We start from the raw sequence: 24656 nt of genomic DNA, 5'->3' as shown, positions 1-24656 counted from the left end.
TATGCGTGTGTGTGTGTGTGTGTATTAAATTTTTCTCAACAGTAAAATGCCAAATCATACTTTGATGGCAGCGAATCTTTTCTTCACAAAGTCCTTCTATGTCTTTACACTTTCCTGTATCATTATTTTCTCCATGTTCTTGGATCTTTGTTCACATGTACAGCCCAAAAGGGAAAAAAATGAAAATGGATAAATTATCAACATCTGATTGGCAATTTGGTCAATGGCAATTGAGAATCCTTACTGTGATAATGGAAAGAAATTAATAAAATAAAGTAATAAATTAAAATACCTATTTTTTTCCTTTCTGGTTATGCTAGATAAATCCATCTGTATTTTAACTTCCTTATGTTGTTTTGAAGTAGATTCAGAATCACCAAGGCATTTTGCACCAGTTGATTACATGGAAACTCCAGAAGAAATTATCCGCAGGCGGCATGATGATAAAGAGGTAATACTCTCTCTTATGGCCTAATAACAGTAGTAGTAGCTCCAAGAAAAATAGCATTCAGGCTTGTATAAGGACAGCTTGTATGTCTATGGCTCTATGTCCTGGAAGTTAGAGTAACAAGCAGTGACTAGTATGTTTTAATTTCAATACACTCTGCCACTGATTTGCTGTGTAATGTGTATAGTTCAGTTCAGCTTGTTTCAGATAAATCTGATAGTTCTTATCCATTGCACAAAATTACATATAGGGGCTTTAAATAATATGAAACGGTAAAATGTATGTAAGATGTGGTACAACACCGCAGTACTTGCAGATAAAGATTGTTAATCTGTAACTGTTCTTCATGCAAGCCACTTGAGTCAGTATTAATCAAACTGGTGAAAACAGTATTTTTCCTATGGGGGTCCTCAGGTTTTGAACAGCAAGTGTAAGGTGTTTTAAGCTATCAGAAAGTGGGAAGTTTCCCCCCAGTGCAAATTAGAATTCTTTATGGTGTCTGAAGTTGTTTTCGACAGAATGTAGCAGTCCTTTTTTTGAAATGGCTGGTCAACACTGGGACAAACTGAAGTAGCAGGAAAGCCACACAGACTTTTCAGCACTCAGTGTATTCAAGCTGAGTTAAAGAAATTATAAAGTGATTGCTTTCCTGGAAGATGGAATTAATTTGCCCTGTCTTGGGGGGAAAAAATGTTTCACTTTTAGTGTTGACTTTCTAAGTCCAAACAATGTTTGTGTGCTTTGAAATATAGTAAAACCTGCTTCTAATTCCAATGTGAAAAACATTTTTTTGCTGTCTTCTCCTGGGAAACAATTAGTAATCCCCCCAAAATCCAGCATGAAAACTTATATAAAATCAAAAATCTGAATTCAGTAAGACTTTCTGGTGTCAAATGAGTTAGCACACAGCTGAATTCTTCAGCCTACAGTCAACTTCAGAAGGTGGAAGAATCCTTCTGACCAGGTACACAAGAATGCATGTTTCCATTAATGTCCCAGAGACTTCAGAAATCCAAAATAATTCTTAGGTGTTTATCTTCTTTATTTTACAAAGTGTGTTACATGAGCCCAAAATAAATATGGGAGAACCTGAATGTGGTTAGGCACTCTCCCAAGCTCCTTGCAAGACTGAGGAGAGTTTGGTGCCTCAGAACCTACCAGTGGGGCTGATTCAGGTCTCTTGGAAGTCAATGAGAGAAACTCCTTGTTGGTTGAAGGGGGTTTGGATCAGCTCTTTGCATTATCAGCAATCTTCTTAGAAGATCCTAGGACCTGTCCAAAACTTAGAAAAACTCCTCATTGACTTCCATCAACTTTGGATCAGATCCTCTGTATGAGCTGGATTTCAGTTATGCCACAATGATGATGTACCTTCTGTGTTTATAAAATGAAAGGGTATTGTGTAGTTAGTAGAAACAATATTTGATACTGAACCGTAAAGCTCCAGCTATTTGCAGGGACCTCAGGAATTTTAAGTCACATTTATGGCAGCTTTTGAATGCCTTTAACTAGATGATTTACTGCCCATTTTATGCAATTTTATGGCAGAAACTTTTAGAGGACCAGAGACGGCTTAAACGTGAGCAAGAAGAAGCTGATATTGCCGCTAGAAGGCACACAGGGGTCATTCCAACGCACCATCAGTTTATCACTAATGAGCGATTTGGGGACCTCCTAAATATAGACGATACAGCAAAGAGGAAATCTGGGTCAGAGGTCTGTTTTAGTTACCTCAGTCTGCTGCTTGACCCAAAGCAATAATTGCCTCTCACAGTGTTGTGCTTTAGGCCGACATTAGCTCTTCAGAGAATGTCGTTTGTTGGTTTTTTTCCACCTTCCCCTTTCCCATTCTGGCTTCATTTAGATCTGCTTTGACTATTATGCCTGGTAAATTAATTGTTATCTCTATACCAAGCTGCATATATTAAAGCATGCCTGCTGAGAATTGCTGGTGCACACCTGTGATGCATGCCTTTAAATATCAGCTACTTAGTGAATCAAAGCCCTTCTACATCTTTTGCATCATATTGCTACATTGTCTTCTTGTCTGTGCCTTATGCTTAGAAACTTCATGTCTTGTTGATCCTGGCCATGCAGCCGTCACATAGGTGGTTTTCTTTTTAGAAATACATTGTTTCCCTTCTTGAAATGTGCGTAATATCCATTAGAAACAATTGTCAAAAAGTCTCAGCATGTTTCACTGCGTACAGCCTGGTTGGACCTTCTGAAAGAGACAAAGGAGGAGGTAGAGATTTTTTCCGTGAGCCCAAGGCACTTTTCCAGAGGGCCAGCTGCTAGTCCAGGTGTTGTGGCCAGATGCCTTTCCTGCCTCACATGGACTGCTGCTGGGCTCTGGACAGCAGCTCTGTTTCCCCAGAGGTGCTGCATTGCAGTGGTGGGTGATGTGCTTACTATGTGGATGGAGCACACCTGTCTGCCCTTTAGTTTCAAATGCTCTGGAGCCTCATGAACGTGACTGCTTCTTATTTTATGCTCTATTAGCAAAATGACTTTAAAATTGTCTGAATATTTTGTGGCCATAAGAAAATTAGCCAAATAAACCTTCAGAGCCTAGACATGCTGTCAACATCCATTTTGGCTCTTTAGCCACTGAGGACTTTTTAAAAATAGGCTTAATTTATTCATATTTCCTCTTCACCTTTGTCTCTTTCCTACCAATTGATACAGAGTATGTGGGTCACATTGCAGTATTGCAGTATTCAGCAGGGCCAGATAACAATCAATAAGAGTATAATATCCTATTGTTTTTCCCAGATAGTAAATTTTCATTTTCCATTCAAATGTCAAGAGAAATTTGGTCCTTGGGCTCCAGTAACTGTAGTTACTGGAGCAGCTTTCATTCATCAGGGTTAGTCACATTTAAAAGTTGACTGCTGTTAAATCCATTTCCTGTAGAGTTCCTAATTACTGCTGTACCAGAAGTTGGCACTTTGTGTCCTGGTGGGAGATGCCCATCCATCATACTTGGACTGTAATACCAGTTGCACGCAAGCTTGTAGCAGAGTACCTGCATTAATTTCTTCCCCATGCTAATGTTAGCTATAGAAGAGTTTGGGTGATTTTCCTCAGAAGAGGGCTGAAACCTAATTATTATTTTAATATATTGACTTTTTTTTTTTTTTAATCTCCAGATGAGACCTGCTAGAGCCAAGTTTGACTTTAAAGCACAGACACTAAAGTGAGTACAGCTTGTTAGTCCTACCTGGCGTGTTCTTCCTCTGCTTTTTCCCCTAGGATGCAGCATTTTTGAAGTGTCATGTAATTGGATTCATGTTTTGGGATGTCTTCCCAGCAACTCAAAGCCAAGCTTTCTGTAGTAAGGCAGGAAAAAGTAATATGAACCTTGCAGGTCATAGCATCTAAAGGACCTTTAGGAAAATGTTTTCTTCCTCAGTGCATCTCTATCCCACATGATTTTTAGGACAAACCTGCATTCTTCACTGCAACAAGTGAGTGCTCTACCCTGAGGGTAGGTGGAGCCACAGGTGAGGACCATCCTTTTCACTGTGCAAAGCAGAGCCCAAGGGCAGAAGCAACTTCAACAGATGCCTAGCTTTAAGCATGTGGGCCTCTGACTCTGGATTTTCCCAGTTCAGAGCATATGAGTGTGCAGAGTGGTCACTGCTCTCCTGGCATCCATGGCTACATCAGCAGATGTTTCAGGTGTCATTGTTGTACCTCCAAGCCCTGTTATGGCCCTTTGGGTGAATCCCATGGTACTACTTGCTCTTTTTGGAGACTGCTGTGAAGAGGAGGCCTGGGAAGCCTCTCTCTCTGCATGAGCCTGGAGAAGCTCTCATTTTAATATTGCTGGGGAGGGAAGAAAGAACAGAATTTGGTGAAGTACCTGCTGTTTTTTGTCTCAAGTGCTAATGTCCTGGAAATGGTTTTTTTTATGTTCTATACGTGATGATTTGTAACAATTTAAATAGCATCTTCCCAGCACCTGTAATAAAACTGAGACAGGTTAAGTGTAACTATTATGTCCTTTGAGTTAGAACATTCCAGGGTGCCAGATAAAGTAAAGCAGAGCTTGTAAAAATTGTCTTAGAAAAGGCTGTGTTGTTTATTTTTCTCTGGGGACCCAAGTAGTAAGTTTATGAGCCTAGTACAAGCTGGCCACAGTTCTTCAAGCTGCAGACATTCATACTTTTAGCACTGAATCCTGTTGATTAAAATTCCAACTTTTAACCCAGCTGAGGTCAGTGTTTGCACAGCCACAGGCTGACCATCAGTGTAATCATTACAGGATCAACATTGGCATGTGAGGAGGTAAATCTAATCAGCAAACTAGCTCTGATTAAAATCACATGTCTCTTTGGAAGGCACTTGTGACATGACTATTTCAAAACAGGAATTGTGGGCTGCTCATCATATCCAACATGGAAAGTAGCCAGTGTCATGTTTGGCTTGAGCTTAACCCTATTGTTTCTGGAGAGTATGTGGTTATGAGACCCCTCACAGGCCAGCTTTTTTGACAGGATGCTCAAAAAGCAAGAGAGGTCTTGCACATCACATTTTGAACAGAGTAATCCTCAACATTTAGCTTGCACTTTGGGTGGAGCCTGATGTGTATCAATACGCTGATGCTGACCCTGGTACCTAGGGATTGCTGGACAGAAAAAGAGCACATCTGTTCTCCTCCAGTGAAGTTCTGATGGAGTGCTTGTGTTGTTAACAGGGAACTTCCTCTGCAAAAGGGAGATATTGTTTACATTTACAAGCAGATTGACCAGAACTGGTTCGAAGGTGAACACCATGGCAGAGTTGGCATCTTCCCACGATCATACATAGAGGTAGCTGCTTTCCTTGCAGGTGTTCTCTTTGTCCACTCACTTTTTGCCCAGTTTATGGGCTTTGTGTATGAGACTTAGCTGATTCTGTTTGTTCGTTCTAGCTCCTTCCACCAGCTGAGAAGGCTCAGCCCAAAAAGCCATTGCCATTGCAGGTATTGGAATATGGAGATGCTATTGCTAAGTTCAATTTCAATGGGGATACCCAGGTGGAAATGTCCTTCAGAAAGGTAGGACTTCTGTTGTGCTGATTAATTGAATTTGGACACGATAATGTTTTTTAGCACTAGTAAAGTGCAATTTCCAAATGAAAGCTCCATTGAGATGAACTCTATATTCAGGCAGGATTGCTCCTCATCACCCATGTTTTTAATCCACAGTCATTATGTAGTGCATTGCAGTTATTGTTGCAGGTAGGCTAAATCAAGAAGTGCCAATTGCTTCCTTAGGTCTAACTGAGAAGACACTTTGAACACAAGTGCTGGAAACCTGTCTCTGCAAGGCAAATTACATTCTTGGTGACAGGTTGATTAGATTCAGTGGAAGAATGCAGAATTACATGATAATGGTGATTTAGGAAAGAGGGAAACTGGATTCGCCTTCCCTGTACTACAAGGCAAATCATTGAGCAAGCCAAGTTCTGTGGTGTTGAAGTGACTGGCTAGACCTGACTGCAGAGTGAAGGGATGGGAATAGATTGTGTAATGGCTGTTCAGAGGAAAGTCAGCCATATTTAGATTAAGTAGCAGCATTTCTCCACCTCAACCAGCTTTCTGTTCTGATGCTCAGATTAGATCTTCCCTGTCTTCTCTTTTAATTATATATGAAGGTGAGGCTTGCAGAGTATATTAAGGATCTGGAAGTCACTTTATTTGTCAGCAAAACAGGGGAGAGCATGAAGAGACCTAGGTTAAGCTGCAGACCTGTGCATACTTTCTGTACACCTCATACCCCTGAGAGTCTCATGGTCAGCCTGAAACTGCTGGCTTCCATTTTTTAACTGGCTTTAGCAAGTAGGGTCTTGAAAATGTGAGCATAACTGAGTCTGCAGACAGACCAAGTCAGCAACAGAATATCTGCAATTTTTTCCATCTCTAAACTGAAAAATATAATTCCCGCCCTGAGTTTAGGGTTAGGATCACATGGTTGGAAACAGGCTGAGAACCACTAATTTTTTTAGGTCAGCTGCAGCAAGATTAAAAACATAATCTGCTTTGGAATGATGACACATGTTAAAATCAGAACTACATTGCTCTTCCTTCCCACAGGGGGAAAGGATCACGTTGATTCGACGGGTGGATGAGAACTGGTATGAAGGAAGAATCTCTGGCACCAGTCGCCAAGGCATCTTCCCCGTCACTTATGTGGAGGTGCTCAAGCGGCCAGTGGTCAAGAATGCCATTGACTATCCTGACCCACCAGTGTCTCTCTCCCCCAGCCGCAGCATGACAGCTTCACCACAGGTATTGGGACTAGATACAGCCAGGTTCAGCACCTTGCAGAATAGAGGGATATTGCCATTCTTGTGCAAGAAGCAATAGCTGAAAAAAAGCTGTATTTAAGACTTGAATTTTGTGCTGTGAAAGCCATGTGCTCCATGCAGTAATCTGCAACTGCAGGAAAAGGTGATGTTTCATTTACCAGAAAGGTTAATGAACAGATCATTTGGGGATTTGGAGACTCAGCTTTTTATCTCTGATGTGTAGCTTGAATCCAGGCCAGGTTGAAAGGGCTGCAGTTCACAGCCATGTGATTAAATTTCACTGCCAGAGATGGAATGAATTGGTGATCCAGCTTCTCCTGAGTATGTGTTTACACTGCACACACCTTCACTGTGACGAGAGGCATTTTATATTATGACTATTAGAAGGGTGTCACAGACTGCTATAGGCTGTAAGAGTCATTATGTTGATCCCAGTCAGCTTGAATTAAGGTGTATACCTGCCCCTGTATGTTCTACCTCATGACCAAGGTTTTTGGAGACATAGTCAGGAGAACAGCCTGTATTATTTGAAACTGCTGCTAAATGAGCTCAGGTTTTGAGAGCGGGTCAGTCTGGGATCTCCCATGAATATTAGATTCACTATAAACCATGCTGCAGTTCAAAGCAGGAATCAAAATGGCAGTGGGTAATTGTATGGGGATCCCAGAATGTTTGCCATGGCAAATTTATCAAGGAAGTAGTGAGTCTCTAAATCCCTTTGTTTTGCTCCCATCCTGCAAATACTCATGCCAGAAGAAGGTCAGTATACATGTCTGGGTCATGGCCATGAGGTTCTGGTGCATCCCCCTCTCACCCATGGGACCAAAACAAGGCCATTCTGAGGTCAAGACTGCAAGGAACCTAAGAGGAGAATTGGGATTGGGAGGAAGGGATATATAGTACAGAAAGGATGGGGAAAAAATGCCATGACACATGCCTCTTGTCTGTCTGGATCTTTCATAGAAAGATTGTTTTTAGTCTTAGCCACTGTGTAAAAAGGAAAAACTTGTTGATTTGGGATTCCCAGTCAAAGTGGACCTCAGCTGAGTTTTTCTGTGAGCTTGGCAGCCTCTCCATAGCTGTGGCTTATCTGCCACAAGCTCCCTGCAAGCTTCTCCCTTTGATGGAAGGGATCATATCCACCTTTTTTTCGTTTCCTTTGCTATTCTTTTGATTCCTCCCCTACTAAAGCAGTACTCTGCCTACTTTTTTGCCTGCCTTGGCAGAGAACTGAGAAACAGTCTGACCAGTGCTAATGTAACTGTTCTCACCATTGCTGCTGGTGGTAAGAGCTAAGGGCAGGCCTTGGTGGTGTGTTCTGCCCTTATAAACATAGGGCCTATTTTAATCATCTAAAGAGCAAATAGTCACAGCTGGCTTTTTTGATCCCTTTCTCCTGCACATCTTCTGCAATGTATATTTCCTGAGGAGTAGGCATTGCTCGTGCTAGAGCTGGATAAAGTCAAAGTTCATTGCAGCAGTGAATTCTGGCTGCACCCATAGTGTGAGTTGCTGGGGTCCCAGCAATTGCTGCCAGGCCAGTCAAAATGCTGAATTCTGCCATCACGATGGTGGCTTCAACTGCTCCCTGAGGGACTTCAGGCGTATGGTATGAAGTCAGATGTCTTCCACAAGCTGTTTTGTGTCTAGTATCCTGGCAAAGACTGGAGAAGGGTATTAGCAGCACGGATACAGGCTGGACTCTGTGGTTGGAGTAGCTGTGGACAGCATGTTCTCCAACACGGCACACTATCCGTAGAAAACTTATGCATGTGGTCACAAGTCTGCTTCTCTCCACACTTGCTCTCTCTCCTTTTACTTTTGCTTGGTTTTGTATTTCCTTTATTATTTTTTTGTTCATTTCTTTCTTTTTCTCTCCTGCTTTTGTCTCCTTCAAGTCTCCCAGCTCTGATCTGCTCCATACTCCAACTCCTCCGCCTTTGCCTTTTGCGCGCCGCGCTTTGTCTCCAGAGGTGCAGGCGGTCACTTCCGAGTGGATTGCTCTGACCGTGGGAGTGTCTCCCAGCACCACTCCTGCCATAACTCCTCCATTGCCTCCTCCGCCTGAAGCCTCCCTCTCTCACACTGACTATCTCTCGCCTTCTGCTGCAGCCAGCCCTTCCCCCACAGTCAGCCTCCACCATTCTCATCTCTCTGGCTCCTCGACTCCCCGGTCCATTAAATCCCCATTGCCCTCTTCCTCATCCAGACCTCAATCCTCTGCCCGCAGTTTCTACCAGGCCACTGCACAAAGCGAAGAAAAGTTTGTTGACTCCCCTTCTCCCAGCGTGACCTACTCTAACTCCTCTCACTGGGCAATGGAGAGCCCCGAAAGCATCCTCGCAGAGCAGCGTGACACCACTGCCAGCCAAGCCTGGCTCCAAAAGACAGGAGAGGGCAGCAGCCACCCCGAGCAGAGTGCTCATGCTGTCCCCAAGATCTCTGTTGAGCGCTGCTTGAAACCATCCCAACTAGACATGCGTGCAAGCCCAGAAAGGAGACCTGTGGGTTCCTCTGAGGACAACCAGTTGTGTCAGGAGCTAATGGCTATTGTTCAGGGAGGTAAAACAGAGAAAAGAGACGTGAGGAAAGGTGATCTGGGAAAGTTTCAAAGCGGGGAAAAGAAGGTACTTCTCCTGCATGTGTGTGTGCTGCTCTGAATCACTGATTTTTATTTAACTGGTGGGTTGAGGTTTGTGCTGCTCTGCTGGCAAAGCAGAGCCAGTGGCTGCCACATGTCATTTTGATGATCCTAAGACATTCTTTCAGGGGTCACTAGTGGCATTGACCTGATAGCGGATCAAAAAGTTTTAAAAGAGGGTTCAAGAGCAGCGTAGAGAAAATTATTTTAGAATAGATAACACAGGACTGACACAATCAGTCACATCTAATGAGGTGATTGTCCCAGATAGTGGCTATTCCCAGATGTGTCAGATGAAAGCATCACAGAGGCCCCACTGTGTAGAATACCGGCAAGTTTTTGCTAATCAGAGATTTTACAGCATGCAGTGGATCAACTTTGGTCATAGAATCTGTTTGTTTTTCCTAAAGTCAAGGACTGAAAAGCCTTTTAAACATCAGCCTGGCTCCTAGAAGAGGTATCTCCTGTTGATCCTGGAGCCTAATGTTTAGTGACCCTTAGTCTGGGATGTGCGTGAATAAGGGAGTCTTGATTGTTGTCTGTATTGAGTGTACTACCTTTGCATTTCTAAAATGATGTGAAAGACTCTAGACACAAATGAGAATTAGACCTAGGGGTACTTTCCTCTAAGAGTTTTTACTTACATGTAGGTCTATGTTACAATTAGAGGAAGCACAGAGGGAACTCTCTAGTAGCTTCTACAACGTATCGTCTGCCCTCAGTCTTGGTATAGGATATATGCCTTACTTTGCAGCTCTCTGTTGCCTTGAGGCCCATTGTAGGGTACAGCCAGACCAATTATAGTACAGCACCCCAACGACTGGAAGTTTGGAGAATTTGTAATCATAGAATTATAAATACTGTCTTGGATGCACTGCAATAGCCTCCATGACAGAACCCATCTAGCCAACATTAAATGACAAACCAGGGTTTCCAAGATGACATGTTTCACACTGGGAAAACTTATGACAAATAATTTGATTTCTGCTTGAATCATAACCCAAAGTGTACTGAGAGCTGTGTAAAGAGTGTCCTGTTTACCATCTAGATATATTTTTAGTAGCATTTTTTAGACTTAACCTGCATGTTTAAAACAGTGAAGTGGTCAGGTCAGACAAACCAACTGGAAACTGCACTTGTCCTTGCATGGAGTTACTGTTGCTGTGTGTGCTTCAAATTTACTGGATAGTAGATGCTCTTATCACTAGCAGTGATTGTGATAAGAGAGTGTGTGCCAAGCTGACGAATTTTTCTTTTCTTCAAAAGACTGCAGACTCAAAAGTATTCTCTTCATCTGCTCCTCTCTCTTCCTCTACCCTCTCTTCCTCTACTGTCACAACACAGCCACCTCCCAGACTTACACGCAGAGTCAATAAGCCACAGGTAATCATCTTTGCTGATTACTCTTCCATTAGAGTTGTTTCCATGCCGTGCCATTGTTTTGTCATATGCTTATTTAGCCATTCATTGATTACACAGGTGAGATAATTTTCCTCTAATTTAGAATTTTAATTTTAAAAAAACCCCAAAACATTACCTACAGGCTGTGCAGAAGGGCAGGTATGGGCAAAATCTTCTGCTACTGCAAATCCACATAGATCAAGTCCAGGTTTCTGCCCATTTGTGCCACCTGAGGATCTGTTTTTCAGTTCCACCAAAAGATTAACTCAAAACTTACTTAGTTCTGGCCTTGAGCTCCTACAGCTTGATTGCATTATAGGGCAGTGTTAGTGGCCTTATTAGCAGGAATGGTGTAGCACAAGACAATTTGGTTCAGGTATTGTTTAACTACCTGAGATCAGGATTCAGAGTTTGAGCATCTCAGAGCTGGGGATAAGGCATACACAACTTTGTATCCACAATGCCAGGGGCCTGCTCGGGTCTTCTCAGATAGATTTCAGAGGTTCTGAGCTCTATTGCTGAGAGCTACAAATGTTTTTGAAGAGAGATGCAGTAGGGTCTGTGCAGCATAGCTCAGCCTCACCACTGTGCAGCTGGGATGCCCAGTGTGTGGGAAAGAGCAATGCTCACACCTGCTGGTGCCTCTTCAGTCCTTCAAGGCAGCTTCCACAAGATGGCAATATTTGAAACAGAAAGTTCATAATTAGCAAAAACTGGACTGAGTTTGTTGTGATGGGTATTGGGAAGCGACCTTTGGCTTGTTCAGTGAACCAGGCAAGCTGCTCATGCAGGATGAATGTGGGAAGTAGTTGCCAGTCTTAGTTATTTTCTTGATTAGTTTGAGAGAGAGAGAAACAGTTTAAGCCCTGAAATTTTCCTGGTACCTTTACTCATTTTCCTCCTCTTGTAACCTTGAACAGCTTTTTGCTGAACAACCACTCCCCGCTTCCCTTTCACTTTCAGCATCTGAGTCCAACAGAATACATATCCTGCTTCATGTTAAAAATCCATAAAAGTTTCCTGTGTTGGGCTTTCTTCTGAACTCTGATCCGCTTGGTCCTGCTGGTGCTTGCACTGGAAATATGTGATCGTAAAGAGCCACGTTTAGGCAAAGATGTTTCTCCCCAGTAACAGCAAGCACACTTCTATTTTGGGTATTTGCACCTGGTTGTAATAAGACTCTGCAGCCTTTCTTTGGAGTCAGAGTCAAGTCAATATATATATTTTATATGCCTTGATAATCAGAGCATTGTCAGTGTCAAGTTAAAACTGTGTGTGACATTAGCAGTAGTCTTGACCTCCTTTCCAGCTCTGGGTCTACAGTTGTTTAGGGAGCAGGAGTGGTATTTATATGTGCAAATGACTTCTCATTATCTGTGTGACCCATACAGAGGCTGATGCTTTCAGCAGAACTTCAGGTAATACCCTGGAGGCTTTTCAAAAATTTGTACTTCTCAAATTATTTTAATCAAATGAGAAAAGCACTTAGCAGACATGGAAATGAGACATTACATTTGGGTTTTTCTTCCATTAGTGTCCATCCCTGCTGTTTGAGGTACTTTATGACCTTGAATTTCAGTTTTCTTTCTCATTATAGAGAACCTCTCCAGGTATGAAATTCTGACCCAGAGTTATTTGCAGGTTTGAGACCCCTTTGGTGTAGGACTGGTGTGAGGATTGTGTTCTTGCCTGTTCTGTTAAGTAAAAATATAAATGGCTGTATATAAATATATAATATATAACATAAATATATATTATAATATATATTTATATATTATACTATATAAATATAATATAATTATAAAACTGTTCTGAAGCTCCCTTTTGTTTGCTTTCACAGTCCAAACTAAAAAGAAAAAAGAATGTCCCCACAGCACGTAAAGATATTTCAAGTATAATTTACAGCTAATTTGTTTCAATATTCTAGTAAAACATATTATTAAGGAGTAATATAATCTATCCAATTAATTTATTTCAGGGAACTGACAGAAATTTTCCAGTTTCATTCCGGTTGTATTCTGAGGTCTGATTAGCACAGTGTGACAGTCAACAGTGGTGCCAGCAAGTGTGTGAGCAGTGCAGCAGCTTCAGCCCTGGAACTGCAGCTCTGGGGTGGGGAAGGCAGGGTTGGCTGGACACAGGTCCTTGTATTGCCTGGCAACATGAAAGATGTTGGTGGGGACCCATCTGCTCCTTTGCACTTGTACAAAACCACTCTGGCAGAGTGGTAATTTCACCTGCTTTTGGCTGGTAGAGAGGAGAGCATATGAGGTGGATGGTCAGACCCCACATTCCCCAGCACAGACCAACTACCCTTAGCATGTTTGTTGCTTTGCACCATGTTCAAGGTAAACTTTTACCCCCTCCAGTGGTTTTCTGTTGCTCCACAGATTCAGCACAGCAGTGTTTCTGCCAAGTGCTTGCTGTCCAGGGCAGAGCTGCCCAGCCTGCAGCAGGCATTGGTACCTGCTTCCCATGCAAAAAGCATTTTCCTGCTGTGGCCAGGGTCTTCCACTTCTGATTCAGGGTCTGGGGAATCTTTGCTCTGACTATGACAGCCTTCAGGTCAGGCTGCTCCACTCTGCAGCCTTTGCAGTGTCCTTTGTGAGAGCTCTTCAGCTAGCTTTCCATTTGCTTTCACCAGAGCTGGGCTTGGTGTATGCAGCGTTTTTCCTTTTTTCTTTCGCCTGGGCTGGGGAGGCCTCCCTGCTCTTGGTTCTCCATTCATGTGTGGGAGCATCACTGCTGCTCTGTGCCCTTCTCTGAAGGAATACCAATTTGTCTGTCTGTCTTGTGTGTCTGTTAGTCTGTTCTGTTTAGCTTTGTCTTTGCTCATGTAGTTCTTTAACTCCCATCTGAAATGGATGGAAGAAGACACATAAACAAGAGCTGCAATGGATAGATGCACTGATGACACTGAACTTCACTAGGAGTAGGGAGAGCACCGTTGAGCAGTCCCAGCATCTTTCTTCCTAACATTTAAAACCTGCATTAGGGCTTTTCTAGGCTGTTGATGTAGAACTTCTTTCTGGTACTTTCACAAACTTGTGGTGCTCTTTAGATCCATTCTCAAACTCCATATGAGGTAGAAACACTGTTCAGCTGTGCTTCAGGACTGACTGTACTGCATATTTGTATACACAGTCTGTAGACATGGAGATGTAGAGACTTAAGCACTTGCTTAGGTTTATTCACTTAGTCTTAACAAAGCCACGTAGTGTGGCTGAGCGGGTAGAAGTTGAGATGTCCTCACCAGTTGTGAATACTTGGTCACTTTCAGGGCCTTGAGCTTATCTTCAGCAGTAACAGGTCTGGCTCTGTTTTGGGGAAACCTCTGTCATTTATACTTTGGAGCTGTGCCAAACACTTGCTGATTCCTCAGCCCCCTCTGGCATGAGGGAGCCACCACTGTAGGTAGTACATGGGCTGTCTAAACCCATGTTTGAAGAGCATTTGGACCTACAACACTTTCATTTTTCCCTTTAACCTCTTCCTTCCCTGAAAGAATAATGTAGGGTTTGGTTGGCTGATTAAAAAAAAAAAAAAAAAGTCACCTAGATCATGTTACCAGGGTCAGTTGTTTAAGTTAGTGGGGTGGTACATTTACAGCCTAAAGTTACGGGATTTGATCTGGTCAGATTTTCATCCCGTTTAGCTGATACTGCACAGTTGCTGGCTGTGGGGTGTTTCATCACCTCACTGCAGGGCTCTGCTGTAGCCCTGGGAGTCAGTGCCTTGGTAGGAGCTGCCTGGATCTCTGGAGCAGAGGCCGGAGGGGACCCACTGGTCATGTGTCTTATCAGGAAGCTGCTAGGAGGGGAGGGGACTGCTTGGCCTTTACCCCTGCCTAGCTGCCTCATGGAAGTCCCTATGAGGATCCTGCCAGGAAAGGGAATGTGACAAGATTTCTGATGCTGGTAGGCTGCACCTCTTAGTAACACACATATAAGCCTGCACCATTCAGAGGCAGTGTCAATTTTTTAGCTTTCAAATAACTAATTTAATTCACAGTTATTAATGCTTTTAGGAGGAAAAGCTGGTCAGGGAGGTCACAAGTAATCAATGGGAAATAGACCATGTGGACTTAGGAGCTCATGGAGCAATTTCAGCAGTCAATTTATTGGTATGGAACAGAGAAGCACTTTCTTGAATTAAAAAAAATGTTCTTGCAGCTGCCTCAGCCTGTAAATTGGTTTTTCCAGCTACTTAAACACCTGAGTTAGCTCTGATCTCATCAGACTTGATCCACTATATCCAGTTGGTTTGCACAATATTAACTTTAAACTTGTAATTTTTTCAGGGCTGATGATAGACATGCAGGAAGTACTTCCAGAAATCCTGTGAGGATTTTAGGCTCCACAGTAAATGCTTTGAATGCAAATTCCACTGCAATTAGTACATTGAACTTACATTTAATATATTTCTATCGAAATATATGTGGTGACAGAGTATTGTTTCATAGGGCAGTGATCCCAGATTCCAGCACCAGATGGTAGAGCTGACTCCAAAGGACATGCTGTGGGGCTGGGTTGGCCTAGAATGGGTCCCAGTCCTTGAGACAAGAGATGGTTTGATTTAATACAGTGATGGGCAAAGCTCCAGAGATCCAAGATGTGGTACAGAGGAGCTTTGAGAACAGGAATTAGACAGGAGCAAGCTTATCACCTTGCATTTCTCCAAAGTCTTTGAGCATACTTGTGCTGAAGGTGTCGCAGACCTCTCTACTCTCTGCTTCTGCTCTGTCTCAGTGTGCCATGAGAAAGCAATCTTTTTACTGGAGGGCACTGCTGAGGTGAATAAAGAGGAGGACAGAAAGCTTAGAATTGAGGCCTTTGAAATCTAGTTTGAAAATTGTGTTGAATGATCACAGAGCATGGCCATGCTCTATATCTCATCCAATCCACTTTGCCAAGCAGTCCTGCAGGCAGTACACTAGCTGAGACATTTCATTTGCTCACAGCATGCACCTTGCTGTCAGCAGGTGTTTGAGTATGCAAAAAGTGTGCAAAACCAGGCTGTGGATACTTGTGTGACTTTTTCAGTGACCTTCCCCATAAAACCTCCAGCCTCAAACACCCTGATTTCCCTTTCTGTGTCCTGGGACACAGAGTCCATGTGAAGAGTTGTGACTGGGGAGTGAGGCAGGGCAGAGTCCAGCAGCTTCACTGGTGGTGGTGTTTGGAGCTGGGTTTTCCAGTCAGGGCCTCCTCTGACCTGAAGCTCTGCCTTGTTGTGGGAATTAATAGAACATATCAGATCCTTGCTTGGTACAGGGTAGAGTGATTTTGCTAGGGCTACATGGCATTGTGCCTTCTGAGGACCTGAGCTGTTGGAATTTTTTTAAAAAGAAAGCAAGTTGCTGTTCTCTTCTGTGTCAAAGTCATTGAGGACTTTTCTAAAAACAGCAGCAGATGCCTTCCAGCATGCTTTTGGCCTTTTAGTTTTGATGCTCTCAAGTATGTGTTCCTGTCTATGTTCTTTTTCCCCTATAGGAATGCAGTATGATACTATTGTACCATTTCTGGCTGTAGTGGTCTCCATAACCTTCCATTCTGATTCCCTGCCCTAAGCTTCTGTTTTGCTGTCACCTTTCCCTTGCAGCATTCTGTGTGCTGCCATTGTGTTACTGTAGCCTCAATGTCTCTTGTGTAAATGAAGGATCTTATTGACCAGAAAGTATGGTGTTGGGGTGGGAAGGGAAAGAGTTATTCATTCTCTTTTGTTGTCTGCACTCCATTTACATTTATTTTAATTCTGACCAATATAACATCTGCTAAAATGTCTTCCTTATCATTTGCTTGGTGATCACACAGCCTTCCCACCATTCATTGAGAGCTGGACCAGATCTCACAGAGTCTGAAAAGAGCTATGTGGTAAGGCCCCTGTTTAACTCAGATGTGTAGTCCTAGACACTCTTCACCTAGACAGTAACACCTCAGTAGAGATAAAATGCCAGCACTATTTTAAATTGCAATGTAGGTACATATTTATCTCTTTGCATATATTTTTTGTTTGCAAAAGAAGAAAGGGAATTTAACAATTAGAAAAACTGTCACAGCCAATGAGAAGTTGGGCTAATTGTGCTGCCAGACCCTGGGTATAAGTTAAATGAAGCCAAATGCATGAATGGAGCAGCCCAACCTCACCTTGCATTCTTGAACTGACTTCATAGCGTTTGGAATGGTGCCACTGCATAACTAATTGCAACCTCTTATGCTGCTGCTTTAAAAAACAAATGTGTATATGTATTTGTTACAAATCTTCAAACTAAATGCCAAATTCTTCTGTATCTTGCCTGTTTTTCCATGCTTACACCTGGATCCCTTCTGCACTCCACTACCTGGATATTTACCTGGATCTACAACTCTTTTTTTGTTTTTGTTTTTTTACTGGACTTATATGCTGCAACTGGAATGCCCCATCTCTTCTTATCTATATTTTCCCCTCCCTTCCCCCTGTTGACTGTCCTTTGGGTGTTCTTGGATGTCAATGCTGCCTACCACACAGGAAGCTGTTTGCAATGAGATCATAAACATTGCAGAAAAATCTGTTCATTACTGCAGTACTATTTCTCAACCTCTTGACTCTCGCCACAAGGTGACCTCTAATGACCATAAATCATCTCTCATCATTTCTCAGCAACCTCAAGCACAGCAGCAAGGAGCCAGCCCTGAGCGAAGTCAAACACCACGAGACATGTAAGTCCTTTTGGTTCCCATCTCTTCCAGGGGCCTTATTTCTGACTGGTGGAGAAGATAGGGAGGTATGAGAGCTCTTTGTGTTTCAGAAGTTACGTTAGAATTACGTGAGAATGTCAGCTTTGCTTTAAAGAACGAAATTAGGCCCATATCATCATAATGAGTTTCAAACTGTGACCTTTCTGTCTATATAGGACCTGAAACAATGACCTCATGGTCTAGGACTTGGTCTCCATTACAGAGACGGTCTCAGTGTCTTTGTATCTTGAAGCTGGTGACAAGCTAATATCCACTGGCTATACCTGACTCATATGACATGGATGAATGTGTTCATCCCTGTTCTTAGCTTCTCACAGTGTGCAGTGAGAGTCCCAGCACTGATGCCACTTGGTGTGTTGCTGACCAGTTCCACAGGTGAATTGGTAGCTGAGAGACCAAGGCTGAGATTTTCAAAGCTGTCCAGAGGAGCTGCCACTAAGCTTGGTGGCAGCTGGTTTTGAGGTGGTTTTGAGAGTAGCAGTCCTTTTGTGCTAGGGACTGATGCTCACAGCAGTTGGCTTGTGATAGGAGCCTTTGCTTTCTCTTTATGCAGAACAGGAAGTCTCACATCAGCTCTCTTTTCATACTCCATGGGCAGGGGACCCAAGCCTCCCCAAATTTGCCCAAAGATTGTTTCCACTTCATTGGGATCCTTTCTAATGAATACACAGTGCCTGTGGTACAAGTGATATCTCAGGGCAGGATTCAACCTTGGGTTTTGTTTGCACCACATCTCCTCAGCCATGATTTATCCAGCACCTCAGTGCAGTAGAATAGGCAGTATCTTCTAAAGTCCTTTTCTCTGCCATTTGGTCAATTATGCCTCTGCCTATGTGCCTGGGCAAGGGAGCAGCTGTGTCATTTAGCCCAGGAATGAGTGTATCCAGGTTTTGGCTTGCACTCAGTAGGGTGTCTGCAATTGTACACTCTCCAGTTGCTACATGTTAAGAAGACTCTGGTTGTTTGTCTGTGCAACTACATGGCAGAAAGGGGGCATATATCCCACCTAAGGGAGGCATGACACTTCCTACTACCGTGGCCTTTTGACAACACCGAGTTCAATGCAGTTGGCTTCTACCTCTCAAAAGGAAAACACATGTCCAGATTGCACTGAATGATATGTAATAGGAATTAGGGGAAGGGAAGCATCTCCTGCTGAGGGCATGTCAAAAAAATCCAATAGCTAACATGTAGTATCTCTGTGGTTTTTAGAGTTAGCTACCAAGCCCTCTACAGCTACACTCCTCAGAATGATGATGAGCTGGAACTGAGGGACGGTGACATTGTCGATGTCATGGAGAAATGTGATGACGGCTGGTTTGTGGGTGAGTGTGATACTTGCCTGTCAGCAGAGCTTTTTGGGATGAGCAGTTTAGCAATGTGTCTGGAAGTTGCTCTCATTTGTGGGGTCAAAATGGTAAAAAAAATTGACTCTAATTTTTCCGCAATTTCTTATCTTTTCCCACCAAAACCATTAAAATTAGGCTGCTGGGTAGAGGATCTTTGTTTTCTTTTCTAGGTCTCTAGTATTTCCATTTTTAACTTCTTAGTACCTTCATTTGTTTCTTCATCCTGATCCTTCTTGACCACACAAGTGGCAGAGCAAGAGGCAACAAAGAAAAATTGGATTTCTGTAGCATTTCCAAAGCTGAGGGAGCCATGACTAGTTACAGAAAGTGGCAAGTAGGGGGTGAAGGCAACACATGGATAGGAGTTGCAGTCCCTGAAAATCCAGCCTCATGTGTATGTTTAGCAAAATCCTTTACCTTCCAAGAGTGCAAGTCTAGACAGTGTTCTCCATCTCAACATTCCAAATCTAGGTTTGCTATCTCTTCCTAAGGGAGATTAGCTCATTTGCACTGAGAGGAGTTTGACTTCTAGTCTATAGGCCCAGGAGCTTATTAATTGTTAATGGCGAAGACGAAAGATGATTCGTAAAAGAAAGAGTAGTTGTGATCTGGTCTATACCAAAAGGCTCTTTGACTAGGGCTCCTATTTAGTATTAGGAATCAATGCCTGCAGGCAGAAGATGTTGCCACCTCTACCTTTTTAAACCCTAGAGCTTTCCTTGCATGTCCCCATCTTACTCTGTCTTCCTTATGGTTATTTTTTTTTTTTTGCAACAGGTACATCCAGGAGAACAAGGCAATTTGGCACCTTCCCAGGCAACTATGTGAAACTTCTGTACCTGTAAAATAACAGTGATCCCATCATGATAATGATGGGATTCCTTTCCAGATGGTGTTTTTAAACAGTGAAGAAACAGACAATTTATGAATGTAATCGACAAGAGATGATAAGTGTTAGGAGGATGTGGTTATGTGGTACACTATTGAGTTGAATGTGTAGCCCTGCTTCCATGGAGTCAGGGTGTGATTTGTTTGCTGAAGAAGAGACAGTTTCTAGTTTACAGTGCTGCCTTTGTGTATTCCTCTCCCTTCCCCAGCAAGAGTTTTGATGATAATCTTAATTTGTACGGAGTACTTACCTCTGAGAAGGCTTCAGGGAAGCACATGGTATAGGTTTTGTTTGTGTGTTGAGATAGGATAGTGCTTTGGGGCAGTACTCAGCCACAGCTGCTCACATTCATTGGCACGGTTCAGGAGGCCAGCCTTTCTGCCCAGTTTCTGCCATGCTGAAGACTCGCTTTGCTCTGCCTTCCAGTTCCATAGAAAACCCTTCCTTCATGTCATGCATCTTAAGACCCAGCAGAGGCAGAGGACAGCTGATACAATTAAACTGCAGAGCTCTGTGTGGAAAAGAAGTTTGGGACTGGTGGTTTAATCCAGAGAGGTCAGCCAAAGCATAATGCAAATGTGCAAAAATCCCAAACCCTTTAATAACATATTACTGATCTCTGTAGGGTTTTTCTTTTGTGCAGAGTGTGTGTGTGTGAGTGTATTGTGTGCATCAAAATGAACCGAGTCTTGTTTTTTTAAAGAGAAATCAGCCTAGCTTTGACATTTATCTGCACAAAGAATAGAACCAATAAACAGAACATCCGTGAGGGCAAATCCTGTTTATGAGTCCTACGGTTGTTCACTTTCTATGCTACTCCTGCCCTGTTGCTGGCCCTAAAGGATCACACACCTTTTGCAGGATATGCTTTGGGATGAAGACTTTACATCTTTCCCAGCATTAAATCTTAGAGGCTCTGGTAAATCTGAGCAATGGATCACTGAGGGTGCCTTTTTTTTTTTTTCTTTTCATTTTGGTTACAGTATTGGTGGTAGGTTTCAAATAAATACATGCATTTTGGCTGCCTCTTAGTCATACAAGAAAGTCTAATCAATTTGGAAAGCTGTTCTCAGCAGTTATTACCAGTTACAGAAATTTGTATTTCTTTGAGAGAAAAAAACCCCATGGCTTGGCTGTATGTTTGCCTGTAAATCCACTATGAATACTCTTTTGATAGACTTTTTGTTATTATGATAAAGCATAAACAAAACCGGTTCTATCAGACTCTGCTTCCTACAATTACCGTACAAATAGCAAAGGGTTAGATTGCTATTTTGTCATAAGCCGTATTTAATAATATAAAATTCCTATTTTTATGCTGATGCTTTTATACAGATTTATTAAGAGTAAACTACAACTAACTGTTAGCACGACTTGCAATGTTTTGATAAACTAGCCATGCTCCTGGGTTTGAAATCAAGTAGGCTTGTCTTCCGTCTTGGTCAGCGGAAGAGAAGACTCTGTGTCTCAGAAGTTTGACTGTAAATATGTATATTTAACTTTGTACAGACAATGTACTTACCTTGTATAGAGAAATAATTTAAACACATTGAGTGAAGGGAGGGGAAAAAAAGGCAGTTGTGAAAGGTTGGGATTTTTTCCACTTTTATTTAAGTGATGGAATTCCATGTATGTTCACATAAAGAGTTTTAGCACAAAATATTCATTATGAAAGGGTTTCAGATATGACACAAAGCACCACTGTTTATTTTCTGCAGGAGATATCTTGAATCCGGCATCTTATTTATGGGTTTGTTGTTCTGCTTTGGGTTTGCCCTCCAGTTATTTGCAACAATATTTAGGCCTGTTGCTAGGATTGGATAACACCAAATAAATCTATCCAGCAAAGTAACATGTTGATATTGATTGTATATAACATACTCATTTAAAGGTTAATTTTCTGTTCTGCTCTTGCCAGTTTAAGTTAAACACAAACACACAAGCACACACACACACAACACATGTACCCACACAAACTGCAACCTATTTTTGTGTTGATTTTTTGTTTCCTATTGCAGTGGATTACTATTTGACAATTAATAAATGGAATTATTGAATTACTATTGTGTTCCTTGTACAAATTATTAAATAAAATCTACTCTGGGTTTTCGGTAGCAATGCACTTTTGTACTAGTGCCCTGCTGTGGCTGTCTTTGGCTGTATCCATATTGACCCATGGGTGTCTGCCGTGAGCTTCCCCGCTGTCTTACACGTGAGGATCCTGCTTGTGATTTGGTGTGAGCTCACCAGTTCTCCTTGCTGAGCTGTAGGCTGGCCATGACTTTTGCTTAAAGAAACCAAGGTGTAAAGCAGAGGAAAAGCTGGTTCACCACAGATCTGACTGTAACGTGATGTCAGGGTGCAGTTGCTGTGGCACGCATGCAGACCTGGGAGGTCAGGAGTACACCCCAGTCCACTGGTTTACAAAGGATTTTTGTGACCTCAGATGAGAAGACCACCCAGGTTAATTCAGACAAGGAACTCCAAATGCCAACCTGCGTAGGAAGGGATGTCAGTTGATGCTGGGCTCACGTGCATTTTTAACCCTGACTCGAGTAAAAAGCTTTAAGACACTGCTGTCTGGTAGCTGCACTCTGACAGGACAGGTATGGCTACAGCATTAACTCATGGAGTTTGTGCAAGGTCTGTGGTGATCATGTCATGTCTCCCAGTCCTGCAGTAATTCACCTAGCTGGGACTTTTTGGGTGTGCCTTGTGTAAGGGAACAGTCCCTGAAGGAGTACAGTGAGGGAAGGGCAACAGCTGGGCTGCCTGGGTGGACACACTGGAGCCCAGTACCACCCTAGTATCCAAAAAATGCATCCTCCACCTCCACGTGTTTGGCTTCTGCATGGTGCCTGTGCAGGACTGCTCACCCTGAAGACTGGTATTTCACAAGGAGTTTTAACTTCTTAGAGACCTCAATCTCAGACCAAGTCAAAGTTGGGCAACAGATTCAAACTCCGTGATGATGTGACCAGATGACCAGGCAGACAGATAAACATCGTGACTGTACTCACAATGATTTTAGGAAGTCAAACTATAAACAAGCCAATCCTAAAACCAAACTACCAGGACAGCAAATGCCTCAAGCTATTTTACATATTTTTAGAAAGCACAGACACAAGCCCTTTTTTGTTTCACAGGGGCAAATCACTTATACTTACAAATCACTTCATTTAAAAGCCAAAGGGCAGCCTGACCATGGCTTTGCTGCAATCACAAGCAATGCTTGCCTTTGTTTTACAGCATCCTGGACAGAGATGGGGGAAGCTTATCTGTATCTGCTGACCATTGGATTTAGTGATATCACTGTGTAATTTAAATTAAGGTAAGGAAGTTAGTGCTATTGACTGCAGAAGCTGGGCGAGCAGAGAGGGGAAGATGACCCAGCGGTGTGCAACAGCCCTCTGAAAATCCCGCACACCCTGGGGCAAAGGAGCTCTCAGTGTCACTTTCTTCACTACCACAAGATGTGTAATGATGAGGTGGAAGAACTACTTCTCACTGCTAGAGATGTCATTAATAGTCTGGATGCACGGACCCAGGAAAGAAACAACCTGTGAAAAGACAAGCTAATGCAAGAAAAAGGGCACAGCCATGAAGGGGGATCGCAGAAGCAAGGGTGTGCCTTGTGACAGGGTCATTTGGGGCCGTGTCTTGTAGGAGCATTTGGGTGACCTGTGTCATCCCTACTTGCTGCCTGCTCCATGCTGCCCAGCTGCGGCTGAATCCCAGCTGCAGCTCGCTGATGTTCTGCTTATGGGTGAGCTGTACTCATTAACTAAACAAACAGCAATGCTTGCACTGCAGTTGTAAATGCCAGTGCCGTGGCTGTGACCAACCTCTCCCACCTGTCCACCATCAGAATACTGACGGCTTAACATGCAGCTGGAACAACTATTTTTCCTGAATCACAGCTAGAAGGTTGGCTGAAAAACCTGTATAGAATAATTTCTTTTGTTGGTGGTACCGTGCTTAAGGGGCTAGAGATAAACAAAACGCCGCCTAAATCAGTGAACCTGGGATAAATTAGCAGAAAGGGATAAAAAGCAAAAACCTTTCCCAGGCTCCGCTCTCACTCATCGGTTCCTGGCGGCGAAGCTGCAGGCAGGGCCGCTTCTTTCCATCGCCCCCATTAGGTTCCAGAGTTAATGTTGCTCCGGGCTGGAGAGTATTTGCCTGGGAGATGCCGCCGCTGGGCACTCCTGCGTGCGGCTGCCTGCCCGAGGCTCGTCCTGCCTGCCTGTGGGGTGCGGGTGAAGGGGGGCCAGGACTCCCGACGCCTCAGCTGCCCTCCCTCGGCAGGGCCTGACCCCACCGCGGTTGCAGCGGGTCCCCAGCCGTGAGGGCGAGGCAGAGCGGCCGCTGGTGCCCCCGGGGCGGGCCGGGAGCGGGGCGGGGCCGGCGCGCGGGGCGGGCCTGGCCGGGCCGGTGAGGGCGGAGGGGCTGCCGAGCTATCCGTGAGGTGCAGCGCGCACATGGGGACGCACCGCATCGTGCTCTCGGGCCCCGGGCCCTGGGGCTTCCGCCTGGTGGGCGGCCGCGACTTCGAACAGCCCCTGGCCATCTCCCGGGTAGGCTGGGCGACGGGGTGGGCTCGGGCTGGCAGGTGGCACAACGGCAGGGCCGGGGCGAGGGCGGGGGGGGGGGGCGGGAGTGTGGTGTGTCTCTGTGTCTTTTCCTCCTCGCTCTTTCTTAGTTTGAATTTTTTATGTTTACGGAGAAATCAGTGGTGGCCCAGGCAGCCCCTTCACCTGTAGCAGCCTGTGGTCTGTGCTTCCCAGGGACCCTCCCTGCTCAGCCCATCCATAGGGACCCTGAGGCGGCAGCAGGCAGGATCCCCTCAGCTCGGGTTCGGCAGCACACCCTGGGGCAACCCGCCGCACCGAGG

At 43.7% G+C, this 24656-nt stretch overlaps 2 protein-coding genes across 39 annotated transcripts in view; both read left to right on the top strand.

Moving 5' to 3' along the window:
* Positions 1-21823, top strand: part of SORBS1 (sorbin and SH3 domain containing 1) — a 165749-nt gene extending 143926 nt beyond the window's left edge. For 22 of the 37 annotated variants that reach the window (XM_085065484.1, XM_085065473.1, XM_085065471.1 and 19 more), the window contains 12 exons: positions 366-451; positions 1997-2164; positions 3601-3647; positions 5151-5265; positions 5367-5492; positions 6531-6725; positions 8644-9372; positions 10653-10769; positions 16601-16660; positions 17295-17485; positions 18737-18849; positions 19651-21823. In XM_085065484.1, coding sequence (XP_084921610.1) covers positions 366-451; positions 1997-2164; positions 3601-3647; positions 5151-5265; positions 5367-5492; positions 6531-6725; positions 8644-9372; positions 10653-10769; positions 16601-16660; positions 17295-17485; positions 18737-18849; positions 19651-19718 — 2015 coding nt within the window. In that variant the 3' untranslated portion in view covers positions 19719-21823. Of the gene's footprint in view, positions 1-362; positions 452-1996; positions 2165-3600; positions 3648-5150; positions 5266-5366; positions 5493-6530; positions 6726-8643; positions 9373-10652; positions 10770-16600; positions 16661-17294; positions 17486-18736; positions 18850-19650 lie in introns of all 37 variants that reach the window. The other 15 variants (XM_085065483.1, XM_085065502.1, XM_085065505.1 and 12 more) reach the window with 13 other exon arrangements.
* Positions 21824-24169: 2346 nt separating this feature from the next.
* The window catches only part of PDLIM1 (PDZ and LIM domain 1), a 43758-nt gene continuing 43271 nt past the window's right edge, over positions 24170-24656 (top strand). The window contains exon 1 of one of the 2 annotated variants that reach the window (XM_085065519.1): positions 24170-24339. In XM_085065519.1, coding sequence (XP_084921645.1) covers positions 24244-24339 — 96 coding nt within the window. In that variant the 5' untranslated portion in view covers positions 24170-24243. The remainder of the gene's footprint in view (positions 24340-24656) is intronic. The other variant, XM_085065518.1, reaches the window with a different exon arrangement.

This window comes from Lichenostomus cassidix, chromosome 6 (genome assembly GCF_008360975.1).
Source record: "Lichenostomus cassidix isolate B80296 chromosome 6, HeHo_3.0, whole genome shotgun sequence".
NCBI lineage: Eukaryota > Metazoa > Chordata > Aves > Passeriformes > Meliphagidae > Lichenostomus > Lichenostomus cassidix.
The sequence above is the reverse complement of the archived record's forward strand: the minus strand, read 5'-3'. Positions and strand labels throughout refer to the sequence as shown.